The 13,674-nt window shown below is 53.3% G+C and overlaps 1 protein-coding gene across 4 annotated transcripts in view; it reads left to right on the plus strand.

The window, feature by feature from the left end:
• The window catches only part of ABHD2 (abhydrolase domain containing 2), a 108,228-nt gene that overhangs the window by 82,239 nt on the left and 12,315 nt on the right, over positions 1–13,674 (plus strand). For 3 of the 4 annotated variants that reach the window (XM_029952053.1, XM_029952054.1, XM_029952052.1), the window contains 3 exons: positions 2,531–2,714; positions 5,051–5,170; positions 10,834–10,926. In XM_029952053.1, coding sequence (XP_029807913.1) covers positions 2,531–2,714; positions 5,051–5,170; positions 10,834–10,926 — 397 coding nt within the window. The remainder of the gene's footprint in view (positions 1–2,530; positions 2,715–5,050; positions 5,171–10,833; positions 10,927–13,674) is intronic. The other variant, XM_029952055.1, reaches the window with a different exon arrangement.

A 13,674-nucleotide genomic window follows, 5' to 3' on the forward strand; every position in this document is an offset into this window, starting at 1 on the left:
TCCCAGGCCCGGGTCTCACCCCCCGATATTCTGATTTAATTAGTCCGGGGAGGACCCAGGTGTTGGTGGTGTTTTACAAGATCCCCAGGGATTCTAATGTGCTATCAGATCAATGCCAGTCAGATCGAAGTTTTGGATAAAATCTAGAAATCTAAATTGGCCTTTTCAAGCCATAAGTTACAATTACTTGCTGAGAGGAATTTAAACAATGGTTGAAATGCTTTGGGCACTGTTTACGTGCGTGTAAGCACGTCAAAGTTCATTGTGCACTTTCCTGAGTGTTGCGTCATGTCATGCCTCGTTAAATACAAATAACAAAGAATAGGGGAGGGGCCCCTGGCTGGCCCAGCCATGGCGCTTGTGACTCTTGATCTTGGGGTTGTGAGTTTGAGCCCCATGTTGGGTGTAGAAATTACTTTAAAAAAAAAAAAAGAATAGGGCAGTTTTCTGTATATTGTTACACATGGTTCCCAAGACATATTGTTTAAAAACAGAAAAACAGGGGCGCCTGGGTGGCTCAGTCAGTTAAGCGGCCAACTTTGGCTTAGGTCATGATCTCATAGTTCATGGGTTCGAGCCCTGCGTCTGTGCTGACAGCTCAGAGCCTGGAGCCAGCCTGTCTTTGGATTCTGTATCTCCCTCTCTCTCTGACCCTCCCCTGCTCACTCTGTCTCTCAAAAATAAATAAAACATTAAAAATAATAATAAAGGTAGCTAATTATAAAAAATATTTAAAAAAAGAGAAAAGAAAAACAAACAAGGTACTAAATAATCTGTATGTTACCACTGATATTTTTTAAAGGAATGTAAGAAATTACCACATCTCTAATATTACTTAAATTTTGTGTGCAAGTTTTATCTATCCCGAAAACTTTTGAATGCAGGTTCCTGGGCGTGGCCGCCATTTTACTGAGTCAGCTCTCTGGGGGTGAGGCCCAGGGAGGTCCATTGCGAACATCCTGTCTCTCCGGATGATTCTATACACGCTGCAGTTTGAGAAGCCTTCCACGGGCTGTGCCGGCCTGGCCTGGGCTGTGCCCTCTGTGAGAAGCCGCTGTAAGAGGCACTTGCCGCAGACTGAGATGGCGGCCTCCCCCACGGCTTGCTGGTCGGGGAAGAAACTGTTGAGCTCTCATGAGGGGTGTCAGAACCTCTGAGCTGGTGCCAAGGTCAACCGCTCACTTCCACTGTAAAGTTTTTAAAAATATATTTGTTCTGAGACAGAGAGAACACAAGCGAGCAGGGGAGGGGCAGAGAGAGAGGGGAGAGTCCCAACCAGGCTCTGCATGATCAGCACAGAGCCCTGTGTGGGGCTTGAACTCACAAACTGTGAGATCATGACCTGAACCAAAACCAAGAGTCGGACGTTTAGGCCACAGAGCCCCCCAGGTGCCCCGTGTTTCCATTATAAATCCACAGTCTCCTCACGCTGGCGTGTCATGTGTGCGAGTCTTACCAACATCCCTACGTCTCCCTGTTAGGTTTTATTTCAAGTCGGCTCTCTGAAGAGCCTGGGCCTGGGTCTAGGAAGGATGTGACAAAACCCCTCACCCACGTCTGGCACTAACCTCCTCCTCTTAGCAAAACCTGCTGAACATGGCTTCGCGGGCCTCCCCGTGGGGCCAGCTGAGGCCGTCCCTCCTGGGCAGACAAGGGCCTCTCCGTTTAGAGGTCTCCCCTGTGTCCCTCTGAATGCGTCTTACTCCCTTGGCCCTCTGTCCTTACGTCATCAAAACCATTTCATCCTAATCCCAGAGAGCATCCTGGCCGTCCCTCTGGGCTGAAGTTTGTCTTTCCTTCCTTCCCCCATGTGGACAAGAGGATCCTGTAAAAACATCCACTTGGTGCTTTTCTTAACACCATGAGTCATGTGCCCTGGGGGATAGAGTCCTGTTTTGGAGCCTAAGAAGCTAATCCCGAAGGGTTTTGCTCCGGCTTTTGTGTGCATCTGTGCGTGGACAAGTGTGCTCATGCACACCCTGAATATCGGTTTTATTTAGGTGTTTATTTATTTGCTTATTACTTATTTCTATTTTTGAGAGGGGGGAGGGGCAGAGAGAGAGAGGGAGAGAGAACCTTAAACAGGCTCCACGCTGAACATGGATCCCGACGCAGGGCTTCGCCCCACGACCCTGGGATCCAGACCTGAGCTGAAATCAAGAGTCGGAGCCGCCCAGGTGCCCCATGCATATCTGCTTTGATTTCCATGCGCATCTGGAAGGTTTTTCCACAACCCACCTTCCAAGAGCATTGTGCACCTGTTTGATACATGGCACCTCTCGTCATGGGCACCCCTCCTCTACGGAGGAGCATCTGGAAACTTCTCTCCAGGTAGCCCAAGAGAATTACCTGTCTGTATATGTCTCCTTCTCCCTCCCTCTCTCTCTCTCTACACACACACACACACACACACACACACACACACACACACACCCTCTCCCTGTCACTATTTAGTAACCCTCCAGCTCACGTTTCCTCCAGTCTCTGTTGCACCTAAAATGACGGAGTGGCCTTACCCCTCTGCCCACAGGCTGCACCTGGGAATTCGGAGCCATGGTCAACTACATCAAGAAGACCTATCCGCAGACCCAGCTGGTCGTCGTGGGCTTTAGCCTGGGCGGGAACATCGTGTGCAAATACCTGGGAGAGACCCAGGCAAACCAAGAGAAGGTCCTATGCTGCGTCAGCGTGTGCCAGGGCTACAGCGCTCTGAGGTGAGTGGCGGCCACCGCCCGCGCCCACCTCTCTCCTCCATCGGGGCCTTGCGTTTGCGCCCCGCTCACCGAGGTGCCCCAGTCAGGGCTCCAGTGCTGGTCTGGGAAGACCAGAGGAAGTGCGGAGATGTCTGGGTCTTGAAGGCACCTCGGTTTGCTTCCACGTCACACAGGGGCCTTGTCTTACCAGACCCCTAAGCCTGATCCGCATCTGTATGCGGGGAGCAGAGCTGTAACTGAATAAGGTGCGCTTTCCCTGTGAGCTGATCCTGTCTGCTCGTGCTCCAAGAGTTCAGGATGGTGGGTTTGTGAAAGAACACAAGAGACCGGCCACCCAGAATCTGGGCGCTGGGCCTGATGACCCCAGACGCCTCCCGCCTGGGGAGGAGTTGAGTCTCAGAAGGCACGGGCAAGGGGTGTGTAGACACCGTTGAATCTGTGCCCTCACCTTCAAATCCTAGTCTCCGTGTGGCGTCCCAGACATCACCACGAGGGAGGCGACCCCCCTGCAGGGTGGATCCCAAGAGGGTTTAGTCATCTGCTCTCACTCCCCCTTGGCATCCGCGTGGCCCAGATCTCTCGAGAGTCCCCACACGTGTGCACACACACACACCCGTGTTCCTTCATGCCCACCTCTCCAGACTCTCCAAATGCATTCACACTTGTCCCGTACCCACCCTTCACGATAACGGCTTGTGTACTACACGTGGGTCTGACCAACTATTAAAGATCCCTTGAAGAAATCCAGTATTGCACAAGAAAGTAAAGAAAGTCTCCCTCATTGATCCAACGTAATACCAAACAGTCCCTAGAGCTAAGAAATGATTCCTTCCTTTCGCCCTCCCGTGTCTCTCCCACTGCAGTTTAAACCTGTTTCCGCATTTGCTGATAGGGAGAGGCTGTGTGTTATTTCCAAAAAGATGTAATAACTGGAATTTGAAGCCAGCACATCCAAAGGGCAAATACAAGCCTAGAATTCAGCCTCTGCCCATGAGGCGTAAAGCTGGCCTAGAGGGAAGATTTAAATGGGCTCGAAAGAAGACTTGAAAAAACATCCCTGTTGGAACCCTTCCTGAGTTCCAGGGCCAAGGCCGGGGTTCCAGTTTTCCTCGTCTGCGCGATGGGGAGAAAATAATAATAAATAGTACCAGCTGCGTAGCGCTGCTGTGAGGGTCAGAGGAGCACACACGTGTGCAGGGCAGACGTGCAGAGAGTCCGTCAGTGACTGGTAGTGACCATCATTCATTGTGAGACAAGAAGGCGAGGCCATGGGTCACAAGGACCAGTCTGGTGAACTGGTGACAGCTTCACTGCATTAAGAATCCCTTGGGGAGGCCATCTTAGAAATAAATCCAGTGTCTTGGGCCCCAGCCCTGCAGACCTGGGCTCTGGAATCTGGGGCATGAAGCCAAGGAATCTGCATTTGGACACATTCCGCAAGTGACTTCTGATGTTTAGCAGCCATTGGGCCTGGGTACCTGAGGCCCCTCCAACTCTAGTGTCACAGGAGCAAGTTAGTGCCCTCATCCTCCTGCCGGGAGTCCTCCCTCTCACTCCCCTCGGTGCTCTGGGAAGCCCACCGAAGGACACGCCCTTTTACCTTGGCTAGAAATCTCCAGTTCCCAATTCAAGACCATTAACGGGGGTTAACCAAAGTCCCACCCTGCCCAGCAGCTGGGATGGTAAGCTCTTTCCCACAGGATTCCGGGGAGCAGGTCCTGGCGTGCGGACCACGCCTGCTCCCGCCTGACAAAGGGTCCCGTTTTCAGCAAGCCTTCTATGCCCTGTAAGATTGGAATCACCAGAGCCCCTCCCTCAACCGGTGCTGTGAGCCCGGCCTCTGTTCAGAGAGCACAGCATTTGATAAGTGGGCCAACGTAGGACAGGTTTGTTTTCTTTTTTCCCCCTCCCCCAAGACTCAAAATCTTCAGCCACTGCAGCGTCCGTTCATTTTGCTGCAGTGGCGCCACCTGCTGTTGGCAAGAGCATATGACCCGCGCGTGCGGTGAACTAGCGTTTGCGCTAAAGCAAAGGGAGCTTAAGAGAAGTTTAGGCTCAGCGAAGTGCCTTCCATTTTGCAGACAGTCTACACCACCTTGCTTTGCAACCTCAGAGATCTTCATACTTACTCAATATCACATCAACCTCGTACAATAAGGAGAGAAGGAGGTGACTTTACTCGGGAGCACAGAGAACCCACGCTAGGCCTGCGATCCTGTGGCCCCACAGACGTTCTGGAAGGGGAGGCAGGTCAGGGAGTCCCCATCGCCCTGTGTGTGCGGGTGCCATGGACCGTGCCTCACTTAAAACCAGTGTCACCTTTTTTTCCTGCCAAGGCTTGAGGGCGATGAGCCTTTTCAGCACTGGGACGATGACAGCCATGTTTCCTCTACGACGAGGTGGAGCAGGGAGGGCTCTCTGCCTCCGCAGGGGCCGCACGGGACTCTATGCTGCTGGTAAATCTCTAGTTGAGTCTCGAGAACCGCTTGTCCGTGACGCCTCCCCTCCCGCGGCTTCTCACCCCAGTAGCGCACCACCCCTGTAGCCAGAGCCAACCCAAGGCCCAGCAGCCATGCCCACTTGGCGTAGTTAGCAGAGCCTAGCTGCTGCTAGAGAAGCTGATGGATGATGTGCGGAACCATCCAGAAGGAGGAACAAGAACCCGAAATCGCCTGCTATCTAGTAGACTTAGCCTAGTTCCCTCAGCACAAACAGCTGCCAGCCAGTCCTGGAAACGTGTGTGGTCAGACTCGGCGTAACTCTGGTTGAATTAACCATTTGAAACTTGCCTATGAAGCCTCTTGATTCTAAATTCATGCAGTGAGTGGTGACCGGCCAGGAGCGTGAGAGGGAGAAGTAGAAATGCCAGAAGGTTACGTGCAGATCGATTCATTCCTTGATCCATTTGGTTCATTCAGCTAAGCCACCCCTGTGGGTAACAGGGACACGGCCATGAACAAGGCAGGACAATTCCCTGCCCCGTGGAGCCTAAAGTAAAGGGAAGGGAAGCTTTTTTCGGGGGACCGGTTTCAGGTCAAATCAAGTCTTCGTTCCTAAGGGAGCCCTCAACAGTCTTGCGGTGCAGAATCTGCCAGTAATAATATGGTTAATATCCAAGTGTGTCATTGCAGTTAGGGGACAAGAGCGAGCCTGTGTCTGAGGACCTCCCAGCAGTTCACAATGAGAGAAGGATGTTTCCAAAGCAGCAAGCCAACAAATACGTGTCACCAGAAGGTCCCACACTAGGCATCTGGGCGCCGAGGAAGTCGGTCAAGGAGGGAGGCCCGTGGGGAGGGATCTGGAAGGAGGCGAGGGTAGGTGAGGTGAGGGTAGGCACAGTGCCCAGGCAGGGGGCAGGGGCCCCTTAAAGGACCCCCAGGCAAGTTCCCCGATCTCCGGAAGTGTAAGCGTGGGGGCACTGCCGGGTCTCAGCGCCGTGCTTTCAGCCGGCTTCCCGGTCCGGGGAAGACCGGGCACCACTCTTACGGCCAAATGGTGTGTGGATTCTCTCGTTTGCTCTGAGTGGGCCAACTCCAGCCTGTGGCTGCATTGATGGCAAAAGCAAGGGCTGTCATTCATCCAGTCCCTCTGTAGACTTGTCCCTTCATCAGATCTGTGTTTAGGAGGCAAGAACTGTGCGCCAGTTTTAACAATGAGTAATTTTGTACCAGGGCCAAGCCAACAAGGAAAATCTGCGAAGTATAGACAAAACTGTGGGCAGAGCTCCAACCTAGAAGAACGCTCAGCTTTTCCACCACTGGGGTGTGAAGCTGACCAGATGACTTGTACTCGGTGTCTTGGGGATTTTTGTTTCTTCTTTATTGCTTATTCTTTCCTCTCAGAAAAATGAGGGTGACAGAGCCTTTCACTTAGTAATCCCATTCCTGTGAAAGGACATCCTAAGGGGAAATATTCTGATGAGGCAGAGAGGGGGCCAGCGGGCAGCCGTCCCTACCCTTGGCCGAGCTCCGTGCCCCGTCCCACCCCAAAGCCCCGCTGGTTGGAGTGAAGGATTCTGGACCCACCCCCTGTATAGAGGTGGTTTTCTTTCGCTCACACTCTCAACCGGAACTAGCTGGAGGCGAGGGCCTTTCTGCAGGTCAGCTCTGCCCCTGAGCCGGCTGCCAGCCAGGAATGTGCTTGCTGGGGTCTCTCGGGTCCAGAGGCTCCACTGTCCCTCCTCTCAGAGGCCACGCTGTTCAAGGCTGGTCTTGGCTTTGCCCCAGTACAGTATGACTCTGTAGGGCGAAGCTAGGAGAGAGCAGTCATAAAATACTATCCACAAGTCACAGTGGAAAACAAGGAAGGTTTTATGTTTAGAAAGCAAACGTGTAACGTAAAAGAATGTGTATCTTAAAAGTAGGGAGGATACTGTGGAGCCTGCTTGGGATTCTCCCTCTCCCTGGCTCTCTGCCCCTCCCCCACTCTCTCATCTCTCCCCAAATACATAAACTTTAAAAGTAGTGAGGAGGGGCACCTGGGTGGCTCAGTCCGTTAAGTGCCCAACTCTTGATTTCGGCTCAGGTCCTGATCTGTGGATCGTGGGTTCAAGCCTTGCATCAGGCTCTGCGCTGACAGCATGGAACCTGCTTGGGATTCATTCGCTCGCCCTCTCTCCTCTCTTAAAAATAAATAAATACTAAAAAAGAAGAAGAAGGAAGAGAAGAACACAGAGGTTCTGCTGTTTGGCCAAGTCAAAGGACTCAGTCACTGTCCACAGAGCCAGAGTCCCCCCTCTTTGGTGCCCAGTTTGTGGCTTGCGTTAAACAGCGTCTCTCAGATCTCACCCAAGCGTTTTTCCGCCTTGGACCTTGGGCTTAACACAGGAATGTGTTTCCTTACCAGAGGGCACTTCTCTGCTTCTCTTGCTGGAAGCTTCCCTCATAGCCACCCAGGGTCCTCCCGGGTCTGGTCCCCTGTTAGCGAGTCCTGATGATGCCTGGGAGCTCTCGCTTGCTCTCCCCTGAGTTTCATTCACCCTGTGTGTGTCCTGCCCGGGGACTGTCACTACCCGAGGCCGTAATGGTCTCTCCTTCCCTCTCCTTTCCCAGTTGCTGGCAGCCAGTCCGCCATGTTGTCGGCATTTCAGCGGAATGTCCTCTCCCCTCCTGATCGATTCGCCTCGGTTTCCAGGCAGACGTCTGTCGCGTCCTTAGGAGACACGCTGCCTCTTTCTCAGCGGCCCGCCCATCCCCCAGGTCTCCTCAGCGGGGGCCAGAGTCCAGACCCCTTCCCACCCCCAGCTGGCCAGCTCTCCACCCACCACATCTGCCATTAGCAGAAGCAGCGGAACACCAGGAGGGTCCCCAGGGTGGCCTCTGGCAGGCCTGTGATGGAGCTTTCTAGATCCCTCGGCCGTAGAGCAGTCAGTATGAAATGGATTCTCCCAGTCAACCCCCCGATTTGTCAGATGAGGCTTGGTGAGGTGAAGTGGCGTCTGCAGTCTGGTGCACTGCGTGGTGGGGTTGGATGGGCCGTATTCAGGTCCCTGCTCTGACTCTCCCCAGCCGGGTGGCCTGGACGTCTCCTGAGACCTTCATGCCACCACCCGCCCCAAGGCCCCAGGCCCATTCGCCGCACCGGCCTGCTCCTGCCTCCTCTCACTGCAAAAACAGGGCAGCAAAACGGGAGTTTGGCCTCAATATGAACCGCATTACGGTTCCACACAGCCCACCGGTCTCTCTGCCATCCCTGAAAATGATTGTTGAGGCTCACAGTTACTCAGCTAAGACGGACTTTGACTTTCCTCTGTATCTCTTTGAATGTTGATCTCCTTAGCAGGCCAAATAATTTTCAGTAGCTCATAATCTAAAATGATTTTTCTATTTCCTTTCTTTTTCTTCTTCCTTCTTCATGACTATGGTAAATATCAGGCATTTATAAAAAGAGAAGGATATTGAATTCGTGGGTGCCCATCCCCCACTTAAACGATGCCTAGCTCCTGGGCACTTCCCCCCACCCACACACACACACCTCAGGTACACCCTGCCCCCTGGAAACTGGATTATTTTAAAGCAAACCCCAGGCATCATATCATTTCATCTGAAAATACCTTACTAGTTTCCACTGATAGACTCTAAGGACTTTTTCTTACATGATCATGCCAAGAAGTGAATGATTCCCTAAAATCCCATTTCTACCCAGTGTTCAGATTTCCCTGATTGTCTCACAGAAGTATTTTAGCGTCTGGTTTATTTGATCGGGATCCACAGAATGCCTGTGCGTGGCGTGTGTCCATCTGTCTCCTAAGTTTCTTTTAGTCGATAGATTCTCCTCTCGGATTTCCTTCTGTAAGTTGTTGTCAGTATCGAAGAAATCAGGCCTTTTAAAAAAATATGGATTTTATAACACGTGCATTTTATAGCACATTGCCCTTGATGATGATTTATTAAATGAATATAAAATTAAGTTTCGTTTCCTTAGTTTTTCACCCAAAGGTGGTGAGAGGCAGGCCTGTATAGAGCAGAGGTGCTGGGCATCAGCATCAGCCAGCACTGATGGAGGGAAACGGTGACTCTGGCATCCTGATCCCCGTCCTCCTCGGGCCCGGGCCCCTGCGCGTCCCCCAGAGCCTCTGCAGTGCGGCCTTCAGGTCTTCCGTTTATGACCAGCACCTCCCGCTTCCTGCCTTCCCCGTCCCCTCTAGAACGACGGACGTGCTAACCAAAGCAGTTAGGAAGTCAGTAAGGGAAGAAAGGGACAGAGGCGAGACAAGGTGGGGATCATGACACTGTCAGCTCTTTGAGGAGCCGGCAGCCTGGGTTCAGGGTCAGAGGAGGGGAAGCCGGCGGAGGAAGCAAGTTCTGGTTCGTGGATTGGGTGACCTCCCTCCCTGCTCAAAGAGGCAGGTGTCCAGATCCCTGCCTTAGTTAGGGTCCCACCCACGGTGATCTGGCCCATCCTTTCTGTTTCTGCAGCTTTTGGGGAGCCCCCCTGTGCATTTCTAGAACAGCCTTTTGACCTTTGACAGCAGCGGTAGGGCGTGAGCCCTTGCTTTACGAGCATGTCACAGACCATTAAAGCCACAAACCCTTTTACTTTTAACTTCCCACTACCTCTTAGTTTTTAACCACGGTATTATAGGAAATGTTTGCCGTTCCAAAATTGAAGGGTGGCAGCCTTGGGGAAATAACTTCTAAAAACTCTCTGGATTTAAAAAAAAAAAATACCTATGAACCACGGGTGGGGGTCAGCACGGACTCCGTGGGGTTTGGGGCCACACCAGGGGCGAGAGCACGGAGCAGGGAGGGCCGAGCCAGGCGGTGGGAATTGGCACAGTGGCGTTTGCTCGCCGGTCATGTGGCCAAGGACCTCTGCCGCGCAGGTGCACCTCCCCTTGACCCTTCTGAGTGCGTGGTGGAAGCATGATCTAGAGTGCGGGTAACACTGCCTGCCCGTTACCGCTGGGGGCTCAGGCGGCGACCCTCACGTCAGCCAGGCCTAGTCCTGCTGGCGGCTCGAGGGGCAGAAAGACTTGAGACCCAGCCCCACTGCCGTGCCCAGAGAGGACCAATCGCCTGTCTCCTCCTTCCGGTTCCTGGCCCCTTCAGCGTTCCTAGGCCAATCAAAAGAAAGCCCACCTTGTGGGATTTCCCTTTGCCTCTCGGAAGGCAGCCCAACTTCTATGAGGTTTCTCCCAGCGCTGCACCTCCCCACACCCTCCCTCCCCTTGCGCCCACCTTCCATAAGCCCAAAAACTGCCAAATAGGAAGCCGAAGAGAGGTGTTCACATGCCAGTACTGGCAGGTTCTGTGACTGAGGGAGGGCCACGGTGCTGCAAGGGGGGGGGTCAGGACTGTCAGCCACAAAGCCTGTATCCCCAGAGAGCGTCCTCGCCGGGGCCTCGAGTTCAGCACCGAGGCCGTGGAGTTCCGAGAGCTCGGGTCCACCCCGCACAGACCCGGGTTCTGGGGCGGGAGCCAGTGCCGCCTCCTCCAAGGGGAGGTGCTGTGAGCCCCTTCTCTGGGTGCCAGCGCGCCCCCGCAGCAAGTCCCTTAGCGCGTCCCTCCAAGGCATCCTCCAGCACATCCCTCCAGCGTGTCCCTCCAGGACGTCCTGTAGTGTGGCCTCCAGGGCGTCCCCAGGGCGCGGTCTCTCACCCCCCCTGCGGTTCTTCCAGGGCCCAGGAGACCTTCATGCAGTGGGACCAGTGCCGCCGCTTCTACAACTTCCTCATGGCCGACAACATGAAGAAGATCATCCTCTCGCACAGGTGCGTCGCCTTCCGTTCTCTCGGGAAACCGTTCCTTTCTGAGCTGATTTCCGAGTCACAAAAAGCCAGAACTCGTGTTTCTCTGGGAAAATCATAACGGCAGGGCTGCTGCAGGCTCTCTGCCGACTGCTTTGGGACCTGCTAGGAGCCAGCTGGTCCCAGCTACCACATCCGCCAGCTCGCTTTCCGCCGTCATGATTCCCCGCACACCCAAGACGAGGAGCCTTCCGACACCATTCTTTCCCCACCAGAGCGATCCTGAGGGGGCCTTGGCGTGGTCTGGGGACCTCTCTCCTTAGACGGCTCCTGTGCCGCCTCTGTGTGGCCCCCATGCTGGCCGTGCCCCGCTCCTGCTCACAGGGTAGCCCCGACCAAGCTCAGAGCAGCGCCCACCGTGCAGCAGAGGTCAGGAAGTGTTCGTGATGCCTGTATCCTTATGAGTGTTGACAGCCACACACCCCCCCTGCCCCTGCACCTGCCTTCCCTCTAGCCGGACCGGGCCACTGGGAGGCTCCCGGGCCCTCTGGCCTCTCCCACGCCACCGGGGTCTCACCCACAATGCCCTGCCTATCACATCTGCCCATCCTTTAGGTCCATGTCCGTTCTCCTGTGAGGCCAACTCCTTCACCCCCGGGGTGTTTTTCTGTTGCTTCCCCGGTGAGACTTCTGTGTCTTGAACTAAACTGTAAAGCACGGGCGGCCTGGGCTGGTCCTGATCCCCCCAGAGCCTGGCACATCGCAGGTGCTCAAGCAGAACAATTGTAGAGGGTTTTTGCTGCCATCCCAGGAACGGCGATCTGACTGATTCCCTGAGTTCAGGGTTTAAGAGAAAGTATGGTACTGCCTGCCCCTGCCAGGGCCCCCAGATTGGGCTTCCCGTGGGCGGGGTCCACGTGGCCAGGGCAAGGCTGGTGCTCCCAGGCCCCTCGGGCCGCCAAGCTGCTGGGCCCTTGTGACGGGTGCGGGGAGGTCCAGAAGGAGACTTTTGTCCCCTGGGCTGACCGGATGTCAGCTGTTCTCCCTCAGCTCCTGGTGTTTGGGTCTCAGCTGTGAGTCAGCTGTGGCTCAGTGGGGGTTCACGCGGGCCTGGGGATTTGCTGACGTTCCGGAAGGGTTGAGGCCCAGTCTCCGACACCAAGTGCGGGTCCTCTGTCTGCCTTCCCACGCCTCTGGACCGGGCAGGGACTCTTCCCACGGAACATTCGTTTGGCCACAGGGCGCAGTCTTGCCACTAATTAATTAGTCCAGAAGGTCTATCATGTGATTCTTAACGAACTGAGAGCCCTTTGTGCTCTAGGTGTATTTATGTTTTTTTAATTTACTACAGAAAGCCAAACATTTAGAAATTGTAGGAGCCCTTTAAATGGTGAGCCCTAGGGGCTCCTGGGTGGCTTAGTTAAGCCTCCGACTTCGACTCAGGGCATGATCTCATGGTTCGTGGGTTCGAGCCCGATGTCAGGCTCCGTGCTGACTGCTCAGAGCCTGGAGCCTGCTTTCAATTCTGAGCCTTCCCCCCCGCTCCCCAACTCATGCTCTTTCTCTCTCTGTCTTTCAAAAAAATAAATAAATGTTAAATAAAAATAATAACAATAAATAAATTGTGAATTCTAAACTGTAGGTATACAGTCTTCCTCATAATCTTTTTGGGGGGAAAACGTTAAAGAAACGTGTTTCTCTTTGAGGGGGGGTAGTGAGTAGACACCAGAACCACTAAGACCTTCCCCACTGGAGGCCAGGCCTCCTTCCGCTGTGTGCCTGAGACCGTGCAGGGGCTGAGGGTCCGAACGTGCATGTTTTGATCTCTACCTTTATTATCATCCTCTCAAGATGAATCTTGTTCTTAATAGACGTGATTATTCTAAGCTCTTATGTAAACTTTTTAGCTAACGCGGTGGAGAGCCGTTGGTTTGCCCCAATGCTAAATGCTAAACGGGCTTACCAGTGTCTTCCTGATTAAGTGACTGAAACGGCTCCTAAAGAGAAAGAGGTGATGTCGACACCAGTGTAAAGATAAGCCCTCCCCCCCCACCCCTGCCACTCTGTTTGGCTGACCATCCACCACTCACCATAGAGCCCTTCCAAAGACCCCCTGCGGTGAAGGATTTGTGATAACAGTTGACCCCTGAACAATTTGGGTGTTCTTTGCACAGACCCACCTATATGTGGATGTTTTTATATATTTTTAAAAAATATTTATTTAATTTTGGGGGAGTGCAAGCAGGGGAGGGACAGAGAAAAGGGTGGGGCAGAGGATCCAGAGTGCTGACAGCAGCAAGCCCCATGTGGGGCTTGAGCCCACGAACCTTGAGATCATGACCTGAAATGAAGTCCGAGGCTCAGTGGACTGAGCCACCCAGGCGCCCCTCGTGGATTTTTTATAGTTTTTTATTGTAAATGTATTTCCTCTTCCTTATGATTTTATTATAACCTTTTTTTTCCTTAGCTTTGTTCTTGTAGGAATACAGTTATAATACATGTAACGTACGAAATATGTGTTATTTTTGTCTGTGTTCTCAACAAGGTGTCCGGTCAACAGTAAGCTATCAAGAGTTAAGTTTCGGGGGAGTCAGACGTTCTATGTGGATTTTTGACTGCGCTGGAAGCCAGCGCCCCTCCCCCCACATTGTTCAAGGGTGACAGTACTCACCTAAGCTCAGACCCCATCTCTAGTTTGTCTGGCTTCCCCTGAAAGGGAAGATAAGACCTTGACAACCATCTTCCTGCAGTTATTCAGACGTCAACATTGCG

Source organism: Suricata suricatta, chromosome 9 (genome assembly GCF_006229205.1).
Source record: "Suricata suricatta isolate VVHF042 chromosome 9, meerkat_22Aug2017_6uvM2_HiC, whole genome shotgun sequence".
Taxonomy (NCBI): Eukaryota; Metazoa; Chordata; class Mammalia; order Carnivora; family Herpestidae; genus Suricata; species Suricata suricatta.